The 27,617-nt window shown below is 39.9% G+C and overlaps 1 protein-coding gene across 1 annotated transcript; it reads right to left on the reverse strand.

The window, feature by feature from the left end:
• Positions 1–100: 100 nt before the first annotated feature.
• Positions 101–27,583, reverse strand: LOC112059747 (uncharacterized). The gene is made up of 7 exons (XM_024106421.3): positions 27,486–27,583; positions 19,697–19,870; positions 16,111–16,200; positions 11,533–11,710; positions 10,159–10,266; positions 6,913–7,089; positions 101–4,423 (listed from the first exon to the last, which is right to left on the reverse strand). The coding sequence occupies exons 1-7, from the start codon at positions 27,567–27,569 to the stop codon at positions 4,419–4,421; spliced, it is 816 nt and encodes a 271-aa protein (XP_023962189.2). The 5' UTR covers positions 27,570–27,583; the 3' UTR covers positions 101–4,418.
• Positions 27,584–27,617: the final 34 nt, after the last annotated feature.

Raw genomic sequence — 27,617 nt, forward strand, 5'->3', positions numbered from 1 at the left:
GTTGATTTCAACTGAATCCCCAGCCAGATTAAAAATGCAGTAGTCTAAGGATTTTCAACATTTATACTGAACTCTCCAATAATATACAGTTTTCAAGAGCTTTTTTAGTGAAGCAAATTTTATTAGTAAATAACTCAGTTTTATTTGACCATCTATAGGGGAGAACAAACAAAAAAGAGTGATAATATATTAAATCAGATATTGGATTTCTAAATAACGAAGTTTTCATATATCAACACATTTCATTTCAATATTGTAGTGTAGACATTCAGTTAATACTGACTTTTATACCAAACCACTGCTAATGTGTTCCTTTGAACTAGTCCTTTGCACTCAGTAGGACTGACTATGTTAAATTATAAAATTTTAAAAGAGATAGGGGAAAATATCACATTGGTTTTACAGAGGTGTTTATTAAAATGTAGAGAGAGCTCTCTGACTAGCTAAAAGGTGTTTCAATGTGGAGTCTACATTTGGTCTGATGTTGAAGGTATCCTGCATTTCCTCATACACCCCTCTTCCCCCATTACAAGCTTTCCTGTCAGACAAACTCTTAGTGGTTGATCGCACCAGTTGTACTATTCTTCCACAAAGCAGCTCTGGCAACAGTAACAGTGTGAAACTGGCATGAGTCTAATCAGTTCTCCTCTCAGCTCTTGCTGGCACAGGGTAATAAAAGGGGTCTGGCCCTCCTTGGCCTTGCATATTGTGTAGCATTTTCAGCTATACAAAGTGAGTACAAAGTGGGTTTAAACCACTACAATCCATGTAATTGAGGAGATTTCTTATTTGGAGCCCTTTACATTCACTTTGCATAGGTGTAATTAATTACATGAGTTCTAAAGTTGTGGACAATCATGACCAAACTCATTAGGCAGTATAGCATGGCATTATCTAGAGGGAAGTTGAGAAAAGAAACAAATGTCTATATATAATGAAGGATATATAGGGATGCAGAAGTTGGAAGTTTTTAGAAGGAAGGGGAGGAGGGAAATCTCAAAAAGGAAGCAGAGAGTTTGAAAGACAAATAAACAGCTAATTATTTAATCCTTAGTTGGGAACTGTATTTGAGTTTCTTTTGGCTGCCATCCTAACTAGTGGTGATATTTGCATAGGCAAAAGAAATTGAGGAATAAAATCTCTTTCCAAAGTGTTTGATTGCCTCCTGCCATAAGTTGGCAGACTATGTGGGGAGGAGATCCTACGGGCAAAAAATAAATTAAAGAAATACCACCTGTGCTAATGAAGAACAGGAACTGACATACTGCCATCTGTAAAGTTTGCTCCTTACTCCCCCTTCCCACTCCTTGAGAGAATATGAAGCTATAACATACTTGAGAGGTTCTGAGGATGTCAGAAAAAAGTGCAGATCCTCCAAGGGTGAGTTCAGCCATGAAATTGCTGTGATGTGCTCCCCCTGTTTATTTCTGACATGTACTTTGCTTAAGTGCAAGCCACTCTCGTTAACTTCTGTAGTGATCACACACATGTTTTAAAGGGCAGACTTTGGTCATTAGGTTCTAAGTGGCCTCAACCGCCATATATGTCACAGCTGAGTTGAGGGGGCTCAATACCTGCCATATACAGATGGTGCATTTGAAAGTTCACTTTAGTTTTAGAGGTATTCCTGGCATCAGCAGTATTCTCAATTTTAAATACAGGGTATATGTATGCTGAACTTAAAATATCAAAAAAGTATATAATGTGCCCTAAGAAGTGCATGTTGTGCCTGTCCTTAATTAAAATGGCAGTTTCACACTGGCTTTCACAGAGGAGGGGTGCTAGCTCCTCCGACATTTGAGCACTTTCTAAATACTTGTATAGGGGAAAAGGTACCTTGCACTCTGTGGCCAAGGTGGGACACCCAATACAAATTCTCCATTGGTAGAATTAGGAAAATCTTCGTAGGCACTGTGACAGCAGTACATGGTATTCACATGGGCTGGGATTTTCAAGGAAGCCTAAGAGAATTAGTTATCGAAATCCTACTGAAATGGGATTTGATCAACCAGTTCTCTTAGGTGTCTTAGAAAATCCCAGCGATATTTGGTTATACATAAACAAAACAGTCATGGGCTAAATTTCTTGCCTAAAATGTGGCTGTTTGATCAATTAAAAAATAAACTTGTAAGTGATTTTCTTTCCAGGAAGATCTCCCATAGAAGTAGCTTTTGGAAGATTGATATTAAAATATATTAACTTCAGGAAATAGAAAATAATTGTACTGCCAATTTACCCCCACACACACACACAAAATTTATTTTACAAAATTAAAAATGCACAATATTGTTCCTATTTTATCTATTCCTGTTTATGACACTTTTTGACATAAAAGTTATAAGGATTTGGAATTCCATGAACTATTGTCTATTTATTTTTCTCATTTGAGTTTATAGATTTAAACAAGTGAAAGGTATTAATTATTATTAGTCAAATCTGCACATCTAAAATGAAGGGAACATTAAAATGGGTAATTAAGTATGTGTACCCAGATTTGGTAGTTATGCTGAGTACCCACCATTCTATATATACAGTGACCTCATTTTTTTTGACAGTTTTCAAAATACTATAGATTATGGTTATATTCTCTTTGCTTAACAAGGAGAATATGTCTGAAACTGGTAATACCTCCAGAACAAGCATGAACTTTTCAAGTGTACCCACTGTATACAGCAGGTAATGCACAAACTCAGAACTGTCTTGGAAGTGTTCAGTACCTCGAAAGATTGGGCATTCCTGCCCCAATCCTGCAATTGCATCTGCCTGTTTAGAGTCCCGCTGATTACATTAGGGTTTCGTCCCTCAAATCCTCCACTGATTTCCTGGGGGTTGCAAGGCACATAAATCAGGGCCAAATTTGGTCTAATGTATTCAATAATAGTACAGGTGAAAAGTCAGTCCCAATGCAATTGTATAAACTGAAGATCAACTAATTTCCTAATGCCAAATCCTGGTCACGGATTTCAGTAGGAATACTTGGGCCTAAGTGAAAATATGAGTAATTACAGATCTCTGAATTTGTAACGAATGATAGACAATTTCATTTTGTTATGCAGTCCAGTCACTCTAAAAGAGAAGTCATTGAGTTTGAGTTGCTTAGGTTTTCCATGAGATGTGTGAATACCTTTCATAAATTATAAACTTGCTTGCATAGTGTCTGGGAAAACATGACCTCCACAACCAAAGTGATGTTCTGAACAACTGATGTTTGGTTTATAGCCTTTACTCTGTTTGATCTACATGTAGGGTTATAGTCTGCATATTTGCCCCAGCCACCTGTCTTGTATCACAACGCTGCTGAACAGATGTTCCACCGAAAGGATATACTACCCTCTTTATATGATGCTGCCTTCCTGTTATGACAGTGCAAGTATAATTTGTACTGCAGTAGGACCAAATCTCATTCCCTTTTAGAGATCTATCGGGGCAACATGGAATTGGTGCATACTATGATGTTCTTCCTCTATTTTAACAAGAGGTTCCCCAGAATTTTCTGTATATATTAGGGTGTGTGGGTGCATTGGGGTGGGTGGATTGACAAATATTCATTCATTTCTCATTGAAATGCAAATGCTTTCTCGTAACTAAGGAAGAAGGCAACATCTCAACAAAGGGCCCAGCCATGAAAACATATCAGAAGTCCCACTGAACTCTCTAGCAAGAGTAATTTAGCTTTATCCAGAAAGAGGATGACTCCATCAGAGGCAAATAAATCATTCCACAACTGTCCTTTCAATTTGATAATGATAGAATTTGAACCCAGAGACCCAAGGAATCTCCGATTGTCCTCTCTAGCACATCATTGGGTTTTGGTAGTCACCATTTGGAACATGCAAACATCCGAAGAAGCCACACCTGACACATTGTGGTCAAAATATGCAGTAATTTCTGCTCCATATCCCAGATCTATTATGTGGATGATGACGGAAGGATTTCACTCTTTGATATGCCAAGTAAATAGTATTACAGTGTTAACTGAGGGGTGGTGGTGGGGGGGTAAATGAGTAATCATCGACTATTTATTAGAGCACTTAAGGAAGAATAAAGTGTTTCAGTATATAACTTCTACATGCTCAAGCTGCATAAGAATTTTTAATACTAAATCCATGGTTTTAAAACATTTTGATCAATAATATTTCCTTTATCTTCCTTTTTTGCCTATGTACTTACAATTACAAAAAAGTGAGTTAAACATTTTGAGAAGTCTCCTCTAGCTATTCTGCAACACATGGCTACTATGGTAAATATGGTGTGCCTATTGGAATAAGGGGCATTTTATCTGTATATAATTGATTTTTGCTGTTCCAAAAGAATGACCAATTAAAAAATAAACCTGTACATGATTTTCTTTCCTGTAAAATAAAATAAAGATCCAGAACATTGTGTGCATCTCTCAGCCTTGCAATTAGTCTTCTCAGTTATTCTGTAATACAAAAAGATTCCCTGTTAGATGGGGTCATATCTTAAGTACATTGAAACACAGAAGTTTGAATGATAAGTTTTTCTTATGGTGAATTCAGCTAAATGTAGCTACTCTGAATCAGAGAAATGTAGGACTACAAGGGACCTTGATAGTTCATCTAATCCAGTCCCTTGCATTGAGGCAGGACTAAGTATTATCTAGACCATCCCTGTGTAACCAGTTCTTAAAAACCTCCATTGAGGGAGATTCCACAATGTCCTAGGTAATTTGTTCCAGTGCTTAACTACCTTTAAAATTAAGAAGTTTTTCCTAATGTCTAACCTAAATCTCCCTTGTTGCAATTTAAGCCCATTACTTCTTGTCCTGGCCTGAATGGTTAAAGTTAACAATTTATCCTCTTCTTTATAACAACCTTTTATGTTCTTGAAGACTTTTCTCATATCCCCTCTCAGTCTTCTCTTCTCCAGACTAAACAAACCCAGTTTTTTTTCCTGAATTTTTCTTTGTAGGTCATGTTTTTTAGACCATTGATCATTTTTGTTGCTGTCCTCTGGAGTTTCTCCACTTTGTCCACATCTTTCCTGAAGTATGGTGCCCAGAACTGGATACAGTACTCCAGCTGAGGCCTTATCAGTGCTGAGTAGAGGAGAAGAATTACTTCTCATGTTTTGCTTACAACATTCCTGCTAATAGATTTCAAAATGATGTTTGCTTTTTTTGTAACAGTATTACATTGTGGCCTCAGATTTAGTTTGTGATGCACTCTCATGGGGCGAGTACCCTGATCACCCTGAGACGCAGCGAGGGTGTGATAGCCCCGCGGCGCAGCCACTAGGGTTGTGCCCCGCCTCAGGGACACGCGGCCCAATGACCAGGGTCAGTAGGGCTTTCCTTGTCTGTGGGGAAGCACGGCCTAGTGGCCAGAGTCAGTGGACCTCCCCTTGTCTACAGGGAAGCATGGCCCAGGGGCCAGAGTCAGTTGAAGGCGTGGGGGAAGGCAGTTGGTGGGCCACCGCCCAGAAATGGGGGGCGGCCAGGTAGGGGGATCCAGGCCTTCCCTGCTCCACTGTGTAACATGCCGACTATTGCGGGGATGCTGGCTGGTCCCTCCCAGGGCTGCTTCCTACCTTGACTCCTGTAGCTGAGTCTGGGTGTCTTCAGGGTCTCGGGGTGCTATGGCTATAATCTCTCTGGGGCCTCTGTGGGTGCCTGGGTGCCTGCCTGGGCCGCAGCATCTCCTACTCCCTTGGTATGGGCTTCCGGTTGCTCCTCGTCTGGAGCTCGCGAGGTGTGTCTTCTCTCCTCGGTGGTCAGCCCCAACTGAACTGTGCAACTCCCTTTTATACTGCAACAGCAGTTGGAGCATGCCCAGCGGGGTTGAGGGGGTGGGGCTTCCATGGCTCAGAGTGTTGCCTTAACCCCTTTCTCTCCAGTGCGGGGCCAGTACACCTCGTCACAAAGCCCCAGATCCTTTTCTCCTTCCTAGACAGTCATTTCCCATTTTCTATTTGTGCAGTTGATTAGTTCTTCCTAAGTGCAATACTTTGCAGTTGTCCTTATTGAATTTCATCCTATTTATTTCAGACCAGTTTCTCAACGTGATTTTGAAGTCTGATCCGGTCCTCCAGAGAACTTGCATCTCCTCCCTGCAAGTTTTTGAATATAGGTAAGCCCATAGAGGAAAAATCTCCTCTCAGCTACATGGTGAATGTCAGCTCCAGTATTCTGGTCTCCCGACTTAATATATTGATATTTTTTCATGTGGGGAAAAGCAGAATTTTGGAGTCAAATGCACCACAAAGATATGAGAGGAGAATTTTGCTCTTAAATTGTCTTGTGCCTTTTTCTCCAGCTATACTTCCAAGGATTGAAAGTGAGAACCCCATTTCCACTATGCAGAAACAAACTTCCCAAAACCTCTTGTCTTGAGTCTTCAGTCAAAATTATGAAAATGTACTTAGGGTAACCTTTTCCCCTTCTATAATGTGGTCATAGTGTTGGAACTCAGAAAGTAATAATTGTAGGGGCTGACCTCAAACGCCCCAAATGGCTGTGGCTGTCAAGTAACAAAAAGGATTGTGATTTCATTCAAGCTACAGTTGGGCCCAGAGAAGGACTCAAGATCTGAAACTAGCTCATATCCACAGCTGAACTGTGACACCCTGTTGGAACCCTGAACCTGAACAACCCAAACTCTGGGAAAGTTCAGATGCGATTCCAGATCCAGATTCGTGACTTAGGTCTATCTCTAAGGGTTTGTCTACAATTGAAAATTTACTGAAATAGCTATTCTGTAATAATTATTCCAGAATAAAAGTGTCCTCATAGGGGCTAATTTTGGAATAATTATTGGAGAATAGATATTTCAGCAAATTCTCAACTGTAGACAAGCCCTAATGCCGTCTTTCAGAAAAAGGAAGAGGTGTTGGATGGAAGGGAAAAAAATCTAGTTAAGAAACAAACCTCAATGGTTTTTAAAAAATCCTTACCTGTCAGCTCAAGGGCTTTTCTCAATTCAAGGTAGGAGTACATCTTATTGTTATCATCATCAAATTCTTCCAATTCCTCTTTCTGAGGTGCATCTTCTCCCAGGACCTTTTCTATCTCAGTAAATGTCAGGTATCCATTTGCATTTTTGTCAGCATCATAGAAAAAGACTTGGAGGTCTATTTGAATCAAAACAGTACACCAAAATGTGCAATCTTTTACATTTTCACTTAGAATTTACACCAGAATAATCCATTCAAAATCAAGGATAGGGGCCTCAAAGGATTTCTAGCCAATCACTCTTTTCAATTATGATTGAGAAAAGAGGTCTCTGATGCAGTAGATAACCATGTTGATAAGGTTAGGGTTTTATAGCCACAGCCCAGGCTGAAGGGACTGTTGATGGGGCACACTTATTTGACCAAAATTCCTTGTGGGGCTCCAATGGAGCATATGCTACTGCAGCAGCTCTGCTACCCTTGCAGTAGGTGGAGTGTGCATTCCTACCCATGTTGAATGGAGTCCACTGGCTGGTGGTAACTCTATGCATGATGAGTTAAAGAACCCTAGTAAACATACTAGCCCTTTACACCATCCATATTGTTTCAGATTCATTTTTATCATTTCCCTCTTTTGTTTCATTCCCTTGATAAATATCCTCTCCATTTTATAAACCAATCACCAGGTAGTTTATTCAATTAGATAAAAGAATCAACAAAAATAAAACAAAGCTGTTAGCTTTTGTCCTGCAAATGACTGATTGCAGCTGGTTGATGCAGCCCCCAAAAGAACATAAACAAATCTGTTCTACTTTCCTGTGATCTTATGAAAGAGAATGAATTATTATATGATAAAATAAACTACTTCAGCATCATGTACATTATCTTAATTATAGAATTATGCACATAGACATATACATGGTATCTCAATCCTTGGATGTTTACAAGATTCTATTTATTTAGAATATGTACGGGATGTCTGGAATGGGGCCAAATTTGAACTCCTGGTGAGCAAATCCAGTTATTAGTCATGTCTCTGACATCTGAAACAAAAAAAGAATCTTCTTGTCAGTATATACAAAATGGGAAGTCACTTATAAATGTTGTAAGATATTGGTGTGCCTGAATGCAGCTGTAGAGATGGCTTCTCCCTCCTCTGGAGAAAGCTTTTCTACTGCAGAATATTCAAACCTGCCAGACTGGCATTATATAACCTCCTGCTTCAGGGCATTAGATAATCAGTTCTGTGGAGGTCAGAAAGAATTATCTTGCACCCTTCATTCCACCTCTCCATGACCACTTGGGCCAGAGCATTACTGATTAACACATTTTTCTTGTCAATATAAACAGCGAGGTGGTAAAATCTACAGATGACATTACACTATTTATGTTATTTAAGACTAGAGATGATGGTGGGGAACTGCAGCAAATAATAACAAAGCTAGGACTTTGGACAACAAGATGGCAGATGATATACCACATGGCAAGTGCAAGGTAATGTACATTAGAATGGAAAGTTTGAACCACTGATGATTTTCACATTAACTATGACTAGTCAGGAAAAAGATCCTGGCATCACTGTGGACTGCTCAATGGAAATATCTGCTCAGTGCATAGCAGTAATCAAGAACCAAATAAAATCAGTGGTATGAGCTCACTTTGATTTCTCTGTTAATCTCTGGCCACCCCCAAATAATAAAGCAGAAACAGAATAGGCCCATAAAAGAAAAAAATAAAATGTTTAGAGGCACGGAAGGAATGCTGGCTGAGAGAAGATTTAAAAAAATAGTATCTTAGTATTAGAATTGAAGAAATCGTGTTACACCAGTGTAAAACTGATGTGATATCAGAATAAGGAATATCTAATAAATATAGAAAGGAGATAACAAAGAGGTGACATGATAAAAGAAATCTGAAATAATGAATGATGTAGGGAAGCAAAAGTGAACTTGCCCATGTTCTCTTTCTCATAATACAAGAACAAAGAAACAACCAAGAAAATTAAAAAGCCACACATTTAAAATTGGTAAAATTAAATAAAACATTTTGCACAATACATAATTGACCTATGGAATTTATTGGACCTTGTCTCTCTAATATCCTGGGACCAAGACAGCTACAACAACATTCTTACAATATGTGTTAACTACTTATGCTAAATAATATGTTCCACTTTGTATTTAGCTGTGACACTCTGAGTACCTTTCCCAGACCTGAAGAAGCACTCTCTGTAGTTGGAAAGCTTGTCTTTTTCACCAGTATAAGTTAGTCCAATAAAAGATATGACCTCACCCACCTTTTCATTGTTGTTCTAGGTCATTTATACCATCTACAGGAAAACTCTAAGCACTGTCTTGCATTGAAACTCATTAAAGCATTTTGGGATTGTAGTGAGGCGGTGTGGCTCCCCGCTGCCCCGGGGAGAGACGAGTCCCTACAGACACCAGAGTGGGCAGAGCCAGGGATCTCTGAGCCCACCCCCGAGAGGGTCAGGCATGGCACTGGAAGTATAAAGGCCCAACCCCAGAGCTCACTGTGAGAGCAGCCACTGGGGAAGCCAGATGCCTCTGGCCTAGCTCACGATTGGGAAACCCCAGCAACCAGCGGTAAACCCAAGGACTGGCCCAATATGCCCTGCGCCAGCTACCTGGAAGAGTTGTCGAGCCTGCCCTGTGCCAGCTACCTGGAGGAGTTGCCGAGCCTGCCCAGTGCCAGCTACCTGGAGGAGTTGCCGAGCCTGCCCAGTGGCAGCTACCCGGAAGAGTTGCTGAGCCTACCCCTCGCCAGCTATCCCGAGGAACCCATGGTGCTGGACCCCCCTGAAGACACCACCCTGACCCAGGTACCTCAAGAGGCGGAGTCTGGAAGTAGCCTGGGGGCTGCAGCACATTTTCCCGAATTTAGTGAGGCAGTGTGGTTCCCCGCTGCCCTGGAGAGAGAGAAGCCTGGGCTAACCTTTCTACAGGGAAACAGATCTTCAAAATAAAATTGTATTGTGCAGAGCTGCTGGGGATGTAACTCTCCCAGAGGCTATCTCGTTAGCTGGAATGAAATTCACCCTTGTGAAGGTAGGGCCTACACAAGATCTATGTACCACTTAAGTCTTATTTTGAGGTGTTTTGGTGGCCTTTTGTCGAGGGGTGACCTTCAGCCCTGGTGAATACCTTCCAGGTGGGATCCCTGTAGGCTCCTGACATTTATTCTTTCTGCTTGATTGCAGATAATGTCTTCCAACAACAAGGATCTCACCTGTAAGTTTCTTTATGAAAGGGATGTTTATTTTGTGCTTCTCTTCCACTGTCTCTGGCTCCATGGCTTGTGTCTGACGATCCAGATGAATCGGGTGTGAATCTGGTGCTACAGTGAACATAATAGCAAATTATTTCATTACATGAAAACTCATGTGAAATTATTACTTATTACTAACGGCAGAAAGACAACTGTTGCATAATTTATTTTAAATTACATAATTCTGATACTGAAAAACAACTGTACCCAGTGTACATTCTCACCACCTTCTTTTTGTTTTCTGAAGTTATTCACTCATTGTTTAGGGACATCGTAAGTTCAATGTTCTTTTATTCTTCATACTGTGTGGTATGTGGTTATTGCTAATAGCTGGTAGTAAGCATTAAAACAGTAGGGACAGATTCTCAGCAGATATGAATAATTTTTGATTCAGTGAAGTCCACAGAGCTCTGCCCATTTACATTGGCTGAGGATCTGGCCTGTAATTCATAACAATGATATGCAGATTGATGTGAAACTAATAGCAATTCAGATGATTGGCATGCTGGTCAAAATATGAAACATAGTTTCCATTCAGTGGCTTGTAACTTTCTTGATCAGTACTTTGAAGGGTATTTGTAGTAACTGTGGATCCAGCTGGTATGTTGGAACAGACCAAGGTGGGTTATTCTTTTCTTTACTGCGTGTGCTGACTACTCATTTATGCTGAAATAAAAGCATAGGGCTCACAAAGAAAAGTTATTGAGTATCTTTATGTCTCTTTCAAGCAATTTGGGGGTGGGGATCATTGTTAAGTCAATACGGTATTTTGTATGTTACTTACTTGGAAAATATTAATTAGCTACTGTATAGCTTCTGCAAGACAAGTCTTCACATTGAATTAGAGGTTTAGGTGAGTAATAGAAGAACATAAAGGGAAGTAATGTTAGAATCAGTAAAAGGAAACATCCCTTGATACACTGTATAGTTAACCAGTTAGAGTCACTAACACAAATACCGTGAAATACTTTTAAAGGGATGAACAACAAACTGCATCTTGTACCTATGAAGTTAAAATAATGTAACGGGTAATTTAACATCAAGTTTCAAGTCATAAACCAATTACCATCGGAAATCAAAGAGTGTTTTCTCCGCCATGTACAGCAGAGAAAAATTACTCTGGTACGTTCTGTAGGGCTGTTGTCTTCCTTCAAAACACCAAGTGCATTGCTCTGTTAAGGATTGTATCAGCATGTACAATAACTCAATACAAGGTTGCCTGAAATTCATCCAATTCCTGTCAATCTGATTTATCTTTATCTTTCCAAATGTATCTCTATAGTGAGTGTAAATAATGGGTTTAAATGTTAGTCTGGACTGAGGTGTATGACCCACCATAATTTTGGGAAGATGGAGACAAAGTTGAAGGTGTATCTTCTTCTGTTTCCTTTAAGAATTCAGGTGTGGACGCATAAGACTTTGAGCTTCCCATATCTGTGTGGTTCAAGAAGTTCTCAATAAAATAGAAATCATCTTTAAGCTGAGAGATCTGAAGGAACACTGAATCCAATCCCTGTCAAATAAAGGACCGTTAATAGATAGGCCATGTATTACATCCATGAAATACTTTACCACCTCTAAAACAACATATCATGCAAAGCCACCTAGCCTTCTTTGCATATGCAAAATTATTTGGACTGTGCCCTGAAAAAGTGGAAAAAATCAGAAAAACTTTGCCTCTCAGAATTAAACATTCTGTTTTTTCAAAACCATTCCTTATTATTCCATCAAATACAAATAGATTGGTGCGGTCAAATTTGGCTGTCATGTAACTACATTGATTTCAATAGAGTTTCACTAGAGATTAATATTAAAGTGGTGTTGCACTCTACCGTACTTCTTCTTTTACAGTTTGACAATTGCCACTTTTTATTTGGTTTACCTCTTCCTGAATGGGCTTGACCTTGCTGTAGACCCCAGGATCATTGCCTGCCCACAGGATTCTTAGCAAGTTCAAAGAAGTTTAACAGACACAAAATTCGGTCCCCACTTTCATTCAATAGAATAATTAACCTCTTGCAGTGTTTGAATTTAGGCACTAAAGCTAGGTTCAGATGTGACTACTGAGTGAAAGGTACTGAGGCTCTTTCATCGACCACTAGGGCCCACCTCTATTTCCTTGCATAATTCTAACAAGCCTGATGGTGAAACCTGTTTAATAGGATGAAGAAATTCACTGCACTCATAGTAACTTTATTTGGGATTTTTCTGTTGATCAGTTTTGGAGTGATTATAAAGCAGACCCTACTTCTGCACAAATTATTTGGAAATCAAAGAGTAGTGAGTCTAGAGAGCTAGTATCATGACTCTCTTTATTTTGAAAAATGAATTACCCAAAAGAGGACTTTAAACATCTTTATATCATGAGTTCAATGCTCACAGAAGGTGCTGGGTTAAAATTATGGAGATGTTGAGCCCACTTCTCATTTACACTAAGGCCTCTTTAAACTGCCTGAGTGAGGACCTGAATGCCTTGACTTAATTTATCGACAGAACAAGTACAGCATGGCTAACAGAAGTTCCCTATATAGCCCAGAGTATTCCTCAATCCTGACCACCTCTGAAAGTGACAGTCGTCATGCCCATTCAGTCCTTAACCTTTTGGTTCAGACTGCCAACAAGGGAGACAACTGTGATGTGGTTCCATTCAGTGAAGCATGGTTAATTTATACCTGCTGATGATCTGGCCCCATTTGTTTACAGTGGGCATGATGCAACAGATGGACAGAGCCTTTTCCTGCAGACAGTATGTTACGGTGCTAGTTTATTTGCTGCTTCTAAATGCAAATGATTAAAACATTCAATGTCTTGATTTGTATTTTAAGCACAACTAATTTCAACAGCTACAAGCTAAACGGCGACAAGTCTCAAGTTCTGAAAAATCTTTAGGGCTCCAGTGACATCTAGTGGTGAAGGCAATTCTTTGTGTTTTCATTAAATTTGCATTGGATTTCATTAAACTGCAAAGGAGAAATCTTCAAAATCCTTTTGCTTTATTGGAAATTAGGTACAATCAGGCACAGGCATAGACACAGACACGTCAGCTGGTTGTCAGACCCATGTGGGTATATTTAATAGATTGTTTCTGTGGCAAGAAACTCCCCCTCTCCATATGTTTTATGTAAACTTAACAACATAAGGGAACAGAAACTGAGCCAACAAATTCACTCATGTACCTCATCCTCGGAACAAGCTAATTCTGCATAGCTCAATCTGCTTATGATAAATACTCTGGGAACAAGCTGTGACTATTCCTCTTCCCCTTCTGTCCTTTTCCTTCTCCCTTCCCAACTCCAATGAAAAAATAAACTACAATTCATGGAATTAACAGAGCTGTGTTAATTCTTCACTGTACTCATTGGCTTTATGTTGTATCCACATCCCCTAGATTTCATTTGTGTGTGTCTAGACATTCTAATCCCTTCGGGGCAAGGATTGTGTATTTTCTGTGCACATAAAGCACTGATCTGTTCCATGTTGTATTTAGCTAAAACACTCTAAAGTCTGGTCTACACTACTGACCTATATCAGTAGAACTACGTCACTCACACCACTGAGTGACATAGTTATACTGACCTAAACCCACTGTAGAAAGCGCTATACCGGCAGAAGAGCATTTGCTACTCTTTGCTCCATGTTTTGGCAGTGGGCGGCCTTACCAGGAATGCTTGTATCGATTGTATTGTCAGTGTGGGGCACTGTGAGATAGCTCCTGAAAGCCAGTAACAGTCAACATAACAGTATCTACACTGACACTGCATCAACATAATGACATCAACCTTGACTCTACACTACTCGTGGAGGTGGAGTTATTAAGTCAGTGCAGCGGAGCAATTACATCGGCAGGAGCAAAATTTAAGTGTAAACATTTCCATAGTTAGGTCAATGTAAGCTGCCTTGCGTTGATCTAACTACATAGTGTAGACCAGACCTTAGGAATTACTAACCTGAAATTAGTCCTTCTGTTACCTCCATCAGCCAGGCCAGGCCGGCCAAGTCACTGCCACTGCTGCATACTCTGACCCTTCTGACAGTAGGGCATAGAGTACTCAGCAACAGCTTTAAGCAACTTTAAATTTACTATCATTTCCTGCTTAGCACATTCTATTTTTCTAAGGGAACATGTTGCCATGTTCTAGGGAAACAGCTCCTTTTCTCTGTATACCATCACTCGTGGACATTTTACAGAAAGTACAATGGCTGGAACATTTTGTATGTGTGTGTGTGTGTGTGTGTGTGTGTGTGTGTGTGTGTGTGTGTGTGTGTGTGTGTGTGTGTGTGTGTGTGTGTGTGTGTGTGTGCGCTACAGCCTGTTTACCCACTGTCCCTCTTGATGAAATTTCCCTATAGGTTTGTCTTCCTTCCATAATGCGCAGTATTGGGAACAGGGAACTCTGTGTGTGTGTGTGTGATTTCCCTACCCAAAATAAATCACCACCTGAATATCCTGTATTTATTTCTATATCTTATGCCTCTGCCATAAGTATCCATTTACAATATCTAAATTTCCTTCTCTTGGAATCCAAAATTCGAAACACTGTGGTGCTGCAATATATTGGAAAAACAAGCCCCCATCCTAGGCAGAATACAAGGGCTACAATTTCAGCCCTGAGATTCAGCTGCTCTACTTGAATTGCGCTTTTGTGCTTTATGACATCCACAGAAGCATTTCACTGAATTGCTGCCTTGTATTCAGTCACAGACAGTGCTCAGTATTACCCTGCATTTTGCATAAGAGCATCTTTGAACATATCCCCAGTGCAATTCTAAGAAAAGACTGGCTGGAACTGGATAGAGAGCAATGATATTTTCTTTCCAAGGTTCGGAATCCATGCCATTTCATTTGAAAGTTTTCATGCAAGTAGTCACATTCTCTTGCTAGGTCAAAATCACGCATATTCAGGTATCCAAATTTATACTGCTAATAGCCCAGGCCCCTGAAGCTTGAGGATACATCTGTACTGCAAGGGGAAAAAGAAAAGAAAAAGAAAACAACCTGTGGCTTTGAAACTTAGACCCTAGGTCAAATGCCTTTGGCTTGCAGGGCTTTCAGTATGGGGCTAAAAATAGCAGTGTAGACATTCCCACTTGGTCTGTAGCTGAGGCGCTCTCCTTTACTGGGATTAAGAGCCAGGGCTCCAGCCAGAGCTGGAATGTCTACTACTGTTTTTAGTCCCATAGCAAGAGCCCTGCAAGCCCGTCATTTGACCCAGGCTCTGACTCAGTGCCACAGGGTTTGTTTTGTTCTTTTGTTCTTTTTTTCTTTTTGCAGTGTAGACATATCCTCATGTTTCAGTGTCCTAGGCTATTAGTAGTATAGTTTTGGGTTGTTTTTTAAGGAAATATTGACCAGAAATACATACAGATTTAATTAAAGTTATAATTCCTCATCCATAGACAAAAAATATGTAACCGCTAAAATATATCTAAGCATTATTAGTATTAATGAATATTTATGTTCTGATAACACCCCAGGGGCCAAATCTTCCTTTCCACACTATAACTGGAGTGGTATTAATGGGTCACTTCAGCTTGAATGGTCACTTAGAATATGTATTAAATACTTATGCTAAACAATCTGTTCCACCTTGTATTTAGTTGTGACACTCTGATTAAGTTTTCTAGACCTGAAGAAGAGCTCTGTGTAAGGTCAAAAGTTTATCTCTCTCACCAACAGAAGTTGGTCCAATAAAAGATATTACCTCACCCACCTTCTCTCTAATATCCTGGGACATAGCTACGACAACACTACATACATAAATATTTGATGACAATGGCTGTGTTGAGACTTTAGTGTATATTCCTGCCCCACACTACACTCCTAAATAGCAATGTTACAAATAAAACATTGTGTAGACGAAGTTATTGTCTGTTGCAAATCATATTTCATTTCTGAAAAATTAACAAGCTAACCTCTTCAAGGCGGTTTTGAAGGCTATTCAAAGCCTCAGTGGCATTGTTAAATTGTTTTTCCATGACATTCATCTTAGACTCAAAAAGATTCTGCAAGAGTTAAGGAAAAAAATGTTAAGCAATATTTTAAAAGTTAAAAGTAAGGAAAAATCCATTGGAGTAAGCATTCCCAATCATACAGAAAGTACTTGTAAAAGGTTATATATCTCTGAGGTACTCTTGTAAGGTGCAGCTTCTTTATATTGCAAGAAAAGCAACTGTAATAGCATTGGAACAATACTGACATCTAATGGACAACCAAATTAAACTTTTAGAGATACAGTCCAAGTTTGCCTCTTCATTAAAGATGACATGCTGAATAAAATTGTATGTGTGAAACAAGTGCTCCATTGAAATCAATGGAATTTTTGCCATTGACTTCAGTGGGACCAAGATTTCGCCCAATATGCAGTGTTTAGATCCAGAGTAGAATTAGGCTAGAGGTCTCAGGTTCAGCTCTGGACTTGAATTACCAAAATCTGTGAGATCTTCTTGTGAGTTTTTAACAAAAAATGGAGGAAGTCTCATGAGATCAGTCATTCTTTTGAGATTTCAGACACATTCAAGCCAGCATTATACAAGTAGCCCGTTCAGGTGTTGCATACAACCTGGGTTAGGCTTGAATCAGGGGAGTTGCATTCTGAATTCCACACAATTCAAAGGGATTTTTTATTCAAAGTTCTTATTTTGACTCATCCATAACAGTAGCCACCTGGAAAGTCATATTACAATAAACTGTGCAATTGAGACACAATTTTGCAGCAATTCAAGTGACAGATATGATCTTCCAGTACAGTTTTCTCTGCATTTTTGGTGGTAAATGAAGTTATAGTATAATTGTTCTCTATTTCAGATGTTCGTTAGTACAATGGGGTTGTGATGGGGTGTGCATACCCCTCACCGGGCCAGAAGGGGTTAACCCCACACTATGGGCGGAGAAAGTTCCGCCCCTCAGACCATACTGGGCATGCTCCAAGTGCTATGCTAGTATAAAAGGGAGCAGCCCTGCTCAGTCAGGGCTGACAGCCAGAGAGGAAGGACCTTTGGTGGAGGCTTCAGCTAAGGAGCCGTCACAGCCCTTGCCTGTGGGAGCCAGAGATCCTGAGATCCAGACTGGAGATCTGTGGCCAATGGAGTCCCAGGGAATTATCTGTGCTGAGGAGCCCGGAGACCCCGATGCCCCATGGACTCCAGCTTCAGGAAGTGCAGTAGGAAGTGACCCAGGGAGGGTGAGCGAGTGGTATCTCCCACCCATGTGAGGTCAGCATGTTTCGGTGGGATTCCCCGCTGACCCAGTGGAGAACCACCCCACCACTGTTGGAGCCCGGTGGAGTTGGGTGGGCCTGCGACCCCTACCTGGGCCACCATCCCCGTAGTGCCTTATATGTGAGGGCTGCTATATTGACTCTGGCAACTGGGCTACCCTGCCCTGAACTCAGGGCCTACAGTATTGACTCTGGTCACTAGCCATGCTGCCCTGAACTCAAGGGCCACTGTGTTAACTCTGACCCTTGAACCCGATCATGGTGAGGCCCAAGACAGTTTGGTAGACAGTAACCGCGGTGTCAGCACACCCACTGTCCACCCTGACACAAGATGGGGTGTGTACATGTAAAGCTGACAGACCCCAGTCGTCGGTGTGCGGGATTGAACCTGGGGCCTTTAAAACTTAGTGCATGAGCCTCTACCACATGAGCTAAAAGCCAACTGACTGTTAGCTAAGGTTGTAGAGCAGACTCATTTTATCTTGCCCTCTAAGTGATTTTGGTGCCATTAGATGGGACAGAACATTACACCCAGAAGGTGTGAGAGTTACCCTGTGGTGGTGTATGTGTATTTACAAAAATTAGAAAAATATGACATCTCAAATAAACCGAAACACCCCCAATTACAGTATAATAGCATTAACATATAGATAAATAAATACATATAGCATATAAGATTAGATATTAAGAAAAACTTTCTAACTATAAGGATAGTTAAGCACTGGAATATCAAAGGAGGTTGTGGACTCCCTCTCACTGGAGGTTTTTAAGAACAGGGTGGACAAATGCCCATCAGGGATTGTCTAGGTGTTCTTCCTCATGCATCAGCACAGGGGTTGGACTAGATGACCTCTTCCAGCCCTACATTTCTATAATTCTGAGATTCTATAATGGCATCCACACAGGGTGAAAACAAAGACAACCTGCTGGAAAGGCAAGCCTGAGCAAAGGCAAAAGGTATGAGAGTAGGAGAATTTACCATTCCAATCAATATGATCAGATAATAGAACAAATAGAAAACAATGTTTCCTGAGCATGCTCCATTACCTGGATTAGACTTGGGGGAAAATATCAAGGTTAGAAAAGACAAAGGACCTGATTCTCCTCTCACTCATGTAATTCTATTTACTTCAGGGGAGTTATTTCTGAATGCACTGGTGTAAGTGAGATGGGACTCAGGGGTCAAATCCTGATCTCATTGAAGTCAATGGGAATTCCCTGCTGTGTCTTTTAGTTACAGATTCTTAAATTATCATTGTAACCCTAGGTTAGCAATTGTCAGCTCTCTGTACTGGCCTGATACACAATAAGGCAATGACCGCATCGCTCCTTTAAGCGGGCGGGGGGAATTTGTCTGGGTGGCCGAATGAGGAGAACAGTGCTTTATGGCTGGTGGGAGAGTTTAAAAGGGGAAGCCCATGCGGTGAAGTCCCCTTTCACACGGAGCAAGCTGAGGTAGCATCCACCCTCCCTCCCCTTTAGGTGGTGAAATACCAGGTTTGGTCTAGACCTGTTGTGGGCATTGTGCTCGCTACCCCTTTTGGGGGCGGCTGGGAAGGAATTTTTCCCTTACCACCAGATTGGCCTAGGTGGAGTTGGGGTTTATTCACCTTCCCCACAGTGAGTTCAGGAAGGGCTTTGTTGACATGTGACATGAAGGGAGTTAGGCTGTATGTCATAACTCATTACGTAAGTGTGGGGCAGATTTTCAGTGCGGGTACTCCCCAGGAAAGCGATACAGTGACCGGATATATGGCTTGGTTAAGGACTTAAAAAGGAGGTGTTTTGTTAAAGGAATGGGACTGGGGGGAGAGATATTTTGGGTTCCTATGATTGGTATGGCAGGGAACCAACTCCTCTTTCTTATAGCCCACTTAGCCCTCCTCCTTCCAAGGGGGGGGAGGGGGTGTGATGGATGGTAATGTCTCAGCAATGGATTGGCTGGGGGTCCTGGATGGAAAAAGAGCGGGCGTTGCTAGAAGTGTTCTGAGAAGTTATTGAATGAACATGGGGTTAGTGCACTGTACACTTTTATCTGCCGGGTAGTCCCAGACACCTAATAAGAAAGTTGTGGCCTGATTAAAACCATACCAAATGTCTCCTGTCCTCCTTTCAGTATAGCCAGACAATGACAGGGTACAATTTACATTTACAAAATCAATAATAATTTTTGCACCGTCAGTGTAGAATTTAAATATCTTCCAAGCTGGAAAAGGGTTTAACATTATATTGTAAAAATGTTTGTCAAATTCATCAAGCATGCATTGCAGAACAATACAGACCTGTGAGTTTAGAGAATGCATCAGAGAATCATCTCTTCCCTCCATATTGAGGAACTGGCCTGTGAAATTAAGCATGTGGTTTTGCAGCTGCATTATTCTGCCTTTCATTTCTTGGAACTCCATTGCTGTAGACATATTCAATTTATAAACACACTCAAGTAGATAAGAAGTCCCCTGTGACAAAAAAGGGGGTGAAGGGAAGAAGGAGGTTAAATTAAAGAATGTGGAATTCTATCATTAATTTAGAAAATCCCTTGAGAAATACAGATGGAGCATTGGATTCACTTCATCTTCTTGGTTGCTAAATATCAGAGAGATTCTGTTCTCAAGCACAAGATGTATTCAGCATTTGAATCCAACAGCTAAGTATCTCACTTCATATAATCCTGCTTTTGCGGTACAAGAAAATGCTTACGCTATTTTCTCACGTTCTCATGGCAGTTTTGTACATTAAGGCTCAGTTCTTGGTTCATTGTGTATCACGGTATCTCTTTTTGCTGAATCTTGTATTTTTCTATTTAAAAATTAACAACATTTTCTAAACAGGAAAATAAATAGGAATACATCTTCATTTCATGCTGAAAATGATAGAATGATTGGAGATGAGTCATTTAAACTAGCATTGCCTCAGGACAATGCCAGTCTGCAGCAAAATGGCATGGTATGAACTCCAATCACTCTTTAGGGCCCAAAGTTTCATTTCCTCTTGTACCTGCCACTCAAGGGACAGATACAATCACAGCCTCTGCATATCCCCTGGTGGATGCAAATCACTACAGTATCATGGTCCACTCCCCATCTGTACCAGCCCATTCAAGCTGGACTTTCAATGGAGTGCTGGAGAATATGCACTTCCTCTGTATGCTGGGATGTTGAGGGAGGAATTTTGTCTTCTCATGCACAGTCACTCCTGCAGCTCCCTCTCAGATGGTCATTCTCTGCACAGCCCTATACTCAAGAAAGTGCTGATTCCTTAGTCTGCACTGTGCTGCTCAGTTACTGACAAAGCATAGCACAACTGGAGAGTTCCCTTCCCCCCTTTTATAAATATGTTTCAATTATTTTTGTTTATTATTATTATTACTACCTCTACTGTAGTAATGTCTAAGCACCCCGAACAGGTCTTAGAACCCCATTGTACTATCAGCTGTACACACAAATAACACAAAAATAGATGAATCAAGAGACAAATGGTATGGGTGATGGAGGGCAGTGTAACAGTCAAGATGGGAAGAAAAGGTGCATTTGCAAAAATTAGATATTCACTGTACTTAGCAGTCAGTCAAGTATATTAAACTAATGGTATCTTCTGTGGCTTTGGTATTTGTAGAAGTTCACAGCCACCAACCAGCAGGAATTGGACAGGGGCTAAACTGTGCCCAAGGGAGCACCATAATGGGGGCAAGATGAGAGCTCCTTATGCATTCCCCAAAGATCATCAGGGCACAATCTGTTCCAATGAGAAATATTTCATACCCTATGTATGAAATACATACAGCTCAGACTGTTGAGCTGAACTAGGAATATTTAGAGGATCTACCTATATGACACTGGTTTGAGTGTACCCCCTGTGGATTTAGTCAAATTAATTCCAGTGGTCAAAACCTTTTCAGAAATATTTTGTTGTATTCCTGATTAAAACAAATCTAGCAGTATTCCCTGAAATGTTCACTTCTCAGTTCCATTAGTAATTTCCATCATGCTCTTTTCTGAAGAAGTCATCAGGGAGACTGCTGATAATAACAGGCTATAAATGGAAAACAGATATCTTAATTCTCAAGAAATTGGACACATTGGCATTCATATCAGATACAAGCAAGAGTGAATACAAAAGTTCCAACATAATAAGATGTTTTCAGTAATATCACCATTTACAAGATGTACTTTCATGTCTTCAAGATGAATCAAATAGATTACAAAGAAATGGTTCATTTACTCTAGATGGATAGCACTTTCTAGAATAAAATGTCATCGGATAGATTTCATTTTTACACATATGCCACCTTGTAAGTGAAAAACTCCAAGATGGATGAATCCATACTTCTCTACCTGAAGGTCTTGACAGGTCTTCCAAGATGACAGAAATCTAATGTGTTGTAGCTAGTTTATCGGTACCTTTAACACTCATCACCTCATACAAATGTTTGAAAAGTATCTCCCTGGCATACAATGTCTCAGCGTTTGTTTGATTTGGGCTTCTTATTAGTGGAGGTGGGCTCAAATGGAATGGTGGAAACAAACACTTCCAAATCCTGGGAAAGTTTAGACTCAGATCCCAGGCCAGATCCATACTCTGCAACTGATGCCTATATCCAGTTCTTACCATGAAAGGTGTAGTGGTGTTCCCCTTTAAATCCATCATAAGTAGGTAATCTTACTGGTTGATTCAGTCAGTAGTGCAAAAAGCTCTCCCAAAATTTAAAGCCCCAGGTTGTACCTTTGGCAGCAAAATATATTTGCACCAGACCTTGCGTATCTACATCTGAATGTGCTACCCTAAAGACAGTAGAGAAGATGGCACCATTTTGGCACTCAGTCCTAAAAGGTGCTGAGCCTCAATTCAACAAACATTTAACAAGTATTTAACTTTGAGTATGTGAGTTGCTACATTGTCTTTAACTTTAAGAGTGCAGGTGTTCTCATTAAAGACAAGCTTACACCTTTTTCTGGCCTGGGCCAGAATGCTGAGTGCTTGTAGGATCAAGCCCTAAGTCAATAAGGTTTTAGCATTGTATTTATCATAGTGTATATGGCAGGTATTGCAATGAGAATTTCCCATTGTCATGGATGAGATCAGCAGGGGTTTTTGGCACTAATGTACTAAATGGGGCATCGCTGTGTAGTATGGGCCTCAGAGAAATATCAGTAAGATGGCACATACTAGATATTTTCTTTTGATAAGCAACAAAATTAACTGAAACAATTTATTTCTTTTCAGTATTACAGTATAACTTTGTAGGTATCCCAAGCTGCCAGTGTGGACCCCATGAAAATGTGGGGGAAAACACTAAAGTGAATGGAAATGTGAATTGAACCAATGAGTTTGTTAGATGTCTTGGGGGAAAAAAACATCTGTTTTAAAAGAATAGTGAGGATTAGACTCAAACACACAAAAGCAAAGCTCAGTTAAGGCTGCCAATGTCCATTATGTAGGTTCTTGAACCTTCCTCTGAAGCTTCTAGTACTGGCCACTGGCAGAGACTGAGTTCCAGAGTAGAGTTTTTCAATAGAAACGTTTTTTTGGTGAAAAATGTGCCACCAAAACAGTTTGTGAATTCATGTTAATTTTGCCTTATTGTTTCAGTCAAAAAAACCCAAAGCCTAAAATAATTTTTTTTAAATGTCAGTATGTCAATAGTTCTGCAATGAAATGTTTAAACTTTCTGATTCAGAACTAAGTTTTGTTTTGAAATTTCCTTTAAATTTTTTATTATTATAAATGTTAAATATGCTCAGAAATGAAATAAAATTTCAAAGTTTTGTTTCAGTCTGAAGTAATTGTTCATTTGACCCCAAACAACAAACAAACAAACAATGTTCAGCTCCTAGCTCTGCCACCTTCTTTTGTGATCTTATATAAATCCCTTATTCTCCCTCTCTCTGCATTCATCTGTAAAACTGAGACTATTCTACCTTTGATATGGATAAGAGAACCCACATGGCAGTTCTGGGGAGAACATACTGGGTAGTGCCAGATGTACTGTCTGTCAGACATCAGTTTTTTCGTACCTGAAATGACAGCTGCAAGAATGGTGACAGAAAGGTGACACTGCCTGTTATTACATTGAGCCTGCCACTACTCAACATGCCAAGAAAATGAAAAATGCTAAGTGAGGTGAAAGCAGAACAAGGGCTACAATCTACAGGCCGTTTCCTATATTTTCACTTTGTAGTACATTTACTTGTCAAGAGCCCCACAGGTGGTATAAAGGAACTGTGTTGAATTAGTCTTCTGTAATAAACTGGGGATATGTAAGTAACACTATTCTAATTGCAAAAAATCACTGCACATGGCAAATGCGTAATGTCTGCAGAGGTGCTCTGAACTACTCTATGAATACCAAGACCTCACAATATTATCAGTGCACCTGCAATGAATCCCTAATGACAGCTTACAGAAAATAAGTATCCCTCTACCTACATTTTGTGCTCATTAGCCAAAGATTTCCATCTGCGTTAGTTAAGGACACTGGCAAACATCTGATCTAATTCCTTGATGCCTTTCCTCCTGAAAATAGCAAAATGGAACATATGTTTCCAAATGTAGGTTTTTGACATCTTGTGTGTTTTTTAGATAACTGGGAATGGTATAGCTCTCTATAAAATTAGAAGATGTAGAATGCTATCACACTTGAATGGAACTAGACTTAACTAAAACCATGATGAATAAATATATTTCAAGCAGAAAAGGGTGTACACTCTCAATTGCTACCTAAATTGTTTTAAGTCTGGAAAAAATTATAATCTGCTCTTAAAAAAGAGTTAAAGTTAAAATAGGGAAAATTAACATAAATGGAAATAGGTGTTTTGTAGCAATAGATGGCTAGATTGATATTTCAGCAAATAACTGTTTGCACAGAAATAAGAATCCCCTGTTTGCTAGTGTGACAGATGTTTACCATACAAATTCCTGCAATATGTGTCTATCCTTCACTGCCCCCTACATCCACCTGCTGCACGAAGTAAAAGAATCAACTATTAAGAATGCAGAGAAGGTACTCACTGTGATGGTCTTAATGTTTCGGATTTGAGGGAAAATATATAAAATGGCACCACTAAAAGTTGTACATTTATCACCAGATGTAGTTAAGTTTCACATAATAATTCCCATTCTAAATATAGGCGATATTGTGACTATCATGGGAAAGGTAAATATTTCAGGGCAAACAACGTACTTTTTAAATCATGTTCATTGTATAGGGACTGCACCTGTTTCCATTGATTTCATCTTGAGCAGAATGAATCCCACACAGTACTACAAGAGGAGGAGCAGTGACATCTATGTTAAACCTGCCTGGCACTTTCCATTCTAAAAACTCTTGAAGCACTCTAAAGACTCCATGTTTTATGTGGGACTTTGAAATTGGGCAGGGAGATAAACCTGGAGCAAGGGAGGTACTTTTTGCTAGTCTCATGTAAATCTATTCAGATTTTGCCAAGTCAAAAGCTGTCAACAATCACAATTTTCTTTCTCAAGTTTGCATAGCACAGCTTGCTTTTGGCACAGCACATACGCCACCCTGGTGTCTTGCTTCAAAATTTCACACACAGCACACATTCCAGGCAGAATATAGACAAAATGGAGGAAAAAAGGAGGAAAATGCTTATTTCCCCCCTGCTGTAGTTCCTTCATTAGACTATCTTTTGGTTTAGTGGAAATGCCCTGTGCTGGGAGCCAGGATATTGTGAATTCTAGACTCCGATCTTCTATTTAAAATGGGATTCATATCCCACTGAGAGATTACATAAACTGGGACTAGACTCCACATCAACCCTCACAATTAGTCTACCTTGTCTCTGAAAGTGTCCAGTACCAGCTGCTTTAGAAGAATATTCTGGAATCCTTCCATAAGCATTTATAGGATAATCTGCCCACAGGGAAATTTTCTTCCTCATTACTTACACTTTGGCTTATGCTCTTAAGCAAGAGGGTTTTATAACACTTGAAATTTTTTTGTTAATCCTGAGTATTGTAACTCTAAGTTCTTGTTATCCATATACATGCCCATTCCTGTCTTGAACCCTGCTAAGCCTTTGGCTTCAATGGTATCTTGTGGCAATGAATTCTACATATGCATGCATTGTGTGAAAAAAGCTTTTCCTTTTATTGGTTTTACATTTGCTCCTTTTCAGTTTAATTGAATCTATACTTGTTCTAGTATTATGAGAAAGGTAGGGAACTTCAATTCACTCTAACTACTCTATACCATTAATTTCTATCATATCCCTTCTTACCTACTTCCTCCATAGAGTTAACAGTTCATCTTTTCATTCTCTTCTCATATGCAAGTTTTTCCATACCACTAAATCATTCTTGTCCCTCATTTTTGAACTGCTTCCATTTTTTTTTGGTAACATACACATACATAAGAGGTAAGTATGATAGGTACATCATATATAAGAGCTAGGTATTATTGTAATTAATATCAATAATAATAATTCTGTTTATTTATTTCATCAATTTTATATAACACATTCAAATGTTATGATAAGGAGAACATATGACCTGGTTTTCTGAATTAATCTGTGTACTTAAAGGTTGGAGGTAACAATAAAGAAGAAAGCTTTTAACTCAACAATGAATATGCAGTGCTGAATAGACTTAGAGATGTACTGCTGATAATGTATTTGTCACCATACATTTGAACCCAATTGTCAAACTTGCTCTGATGGCTTAGAAAACAACCTAGTGTATTCACTTTCCAAAGAAGTTTGTAAGCAATCTATAGGCTGTCGGAGGAGTAAATTAGTGGCTGCAGTAAGGTACTTTCCCTCTTGAGTAAAGGGGAACAAGAGAAAGAACTGTAACTCACTGAGTCACAATTTCTTCTCAGGGCTGCACCTGCCCCTTTTATAAGGCTGGAAATTAGGTCTCAAACTAGCCCTAAATCTGTTAATCTGTTTTCAAGAAAGAGCACTCCTGTTGCTTGGGGTCTCTGGATCCTGAAGCCCACTTTGAGAAATAATTATTAAACCCATCATTGAATAATTCAAAGTAACGAATAAATTCCTAAAAATCCAAGTCTATTTGCAGATAATTTAGAAACAGAAAAAGGGCTAAATAAGTTAAATAAATTATTTACTACAAATAATTCACCCAACTCCAACCCTAAAGAGCAGTGAGCTGGGGAAGAGACCTGATCTTTGTTACATAAGGTACAATACAGGCTGGCAACCCAAAGGCATCTTTCATTTTATATAAACAAAGCTGTAATCCAATAGCCAAGGAAGGTCACCAGTCTGCTGCCAGAGCCTACTTGTGCCTTGGCAGCAGTAACAAAGCACATCCAAACAAATGGAACATCATCAGGACATCATGTACCAGGGATGTTGCTATAATAGCGTCCTACACTCACTGGCCCCAATTCTGAAGCCTGACGAGTTGCACGTGATTCAGAATTGTAAGGAGATGGCAACTAAAGAGTTTTATACTATATCTGTAGTTCCCTGATCTGATCCTAGGGCCATCTTGGGGGCCAATTTGGTCCCCTACACAGCTTGAGCAGTCTTGAGCTGGCTCGAAGTTACACTGGTTAACAATGGTTCCCAAGCAGCACTCTGGCCTGAACTGTCAATAAGGTAGGGGGCTAAGGGAACAAGCTACACCACTCGTAGTTTTCCTCATGCCAGGAGACTCCACAATTAGCCTTTTAGGCCAGTTTTATGGTCCATTATCCTGTTGGAATGGCACAGAAGGCCTGGAGTGAAGTCCAGGGCCTGGCATTCAGCATAGGTATAAATGACTCTATAGGGTACAAGGCAGAGAAGAATCAGTTCCCAGGTGGGGTTTATTTTCCTACACTCTGCAGTTTGTATGATGTATTTGTTAATTTTTCTAAATGTAACCAGACATCTCATTAATACCATTAATGTGAAGCTATTGGCCAGCACTTTTTGTCAAGATTCTTGCTCTGAGAATAAATGATGGGCAAATAATAGGCCATGTAAAACTTGAGAAGCCAGCGATCCTGTAGGAGCTATGTGCCTGTTTAGGATTAACCTACATCATTCAGTTTGTTGAAATCCCAATTCCCCTAATGAAGGAACCTGTATGGATGCAAAGAAATACCTGGATTTCTTCTTCAGACCTATTTTCACTGTTGTGCTGAGCCAGCATTAATTTCATTTCTTCAGGTTTTTGGGAAACAATCATCTTTATGGATTTCATACCCTAAAATCATGAAGAAGGAAAAAAAAATCA

This window comes from Chrysemys picta, chromosome 5, assembly GCF_011386835.1.
Source record: "Chrysemys picta bellii isolate R12L10 chromosome 5, ASM1138683v2, whole genome shotgun sequence".
NCBI classification, from domain to species: domain Eukaryota; kingdom Metazoa; phylum Chordata; order Testudines; family Emydidae; genus Chrysemys; species Chrysemys picta.

Coding starts and splice junctions, on each gene's coding strand:
- LOC112059747 (XM_024106421.3), bottom strand. CDS start 27,569: ATGATTGTTTCCCAAAAACCTGAAGAAATGAAATTAATGCTGGCTCAG. Junction 19,871..27,485: donor GGTCTGAAGAAGAAATCCAG/GTATTTCTTTGC, acceptor TTTTTGTCACAG/GGGACTTCTTATCTACTTGA. Junction 11,711..16,110: donor TTCAAAACCGCCTTGAAGAG/GTTAGCTTGTTA, acceptor TTTATTTGACAG/GGATTGGATTCAGTGTTCCT.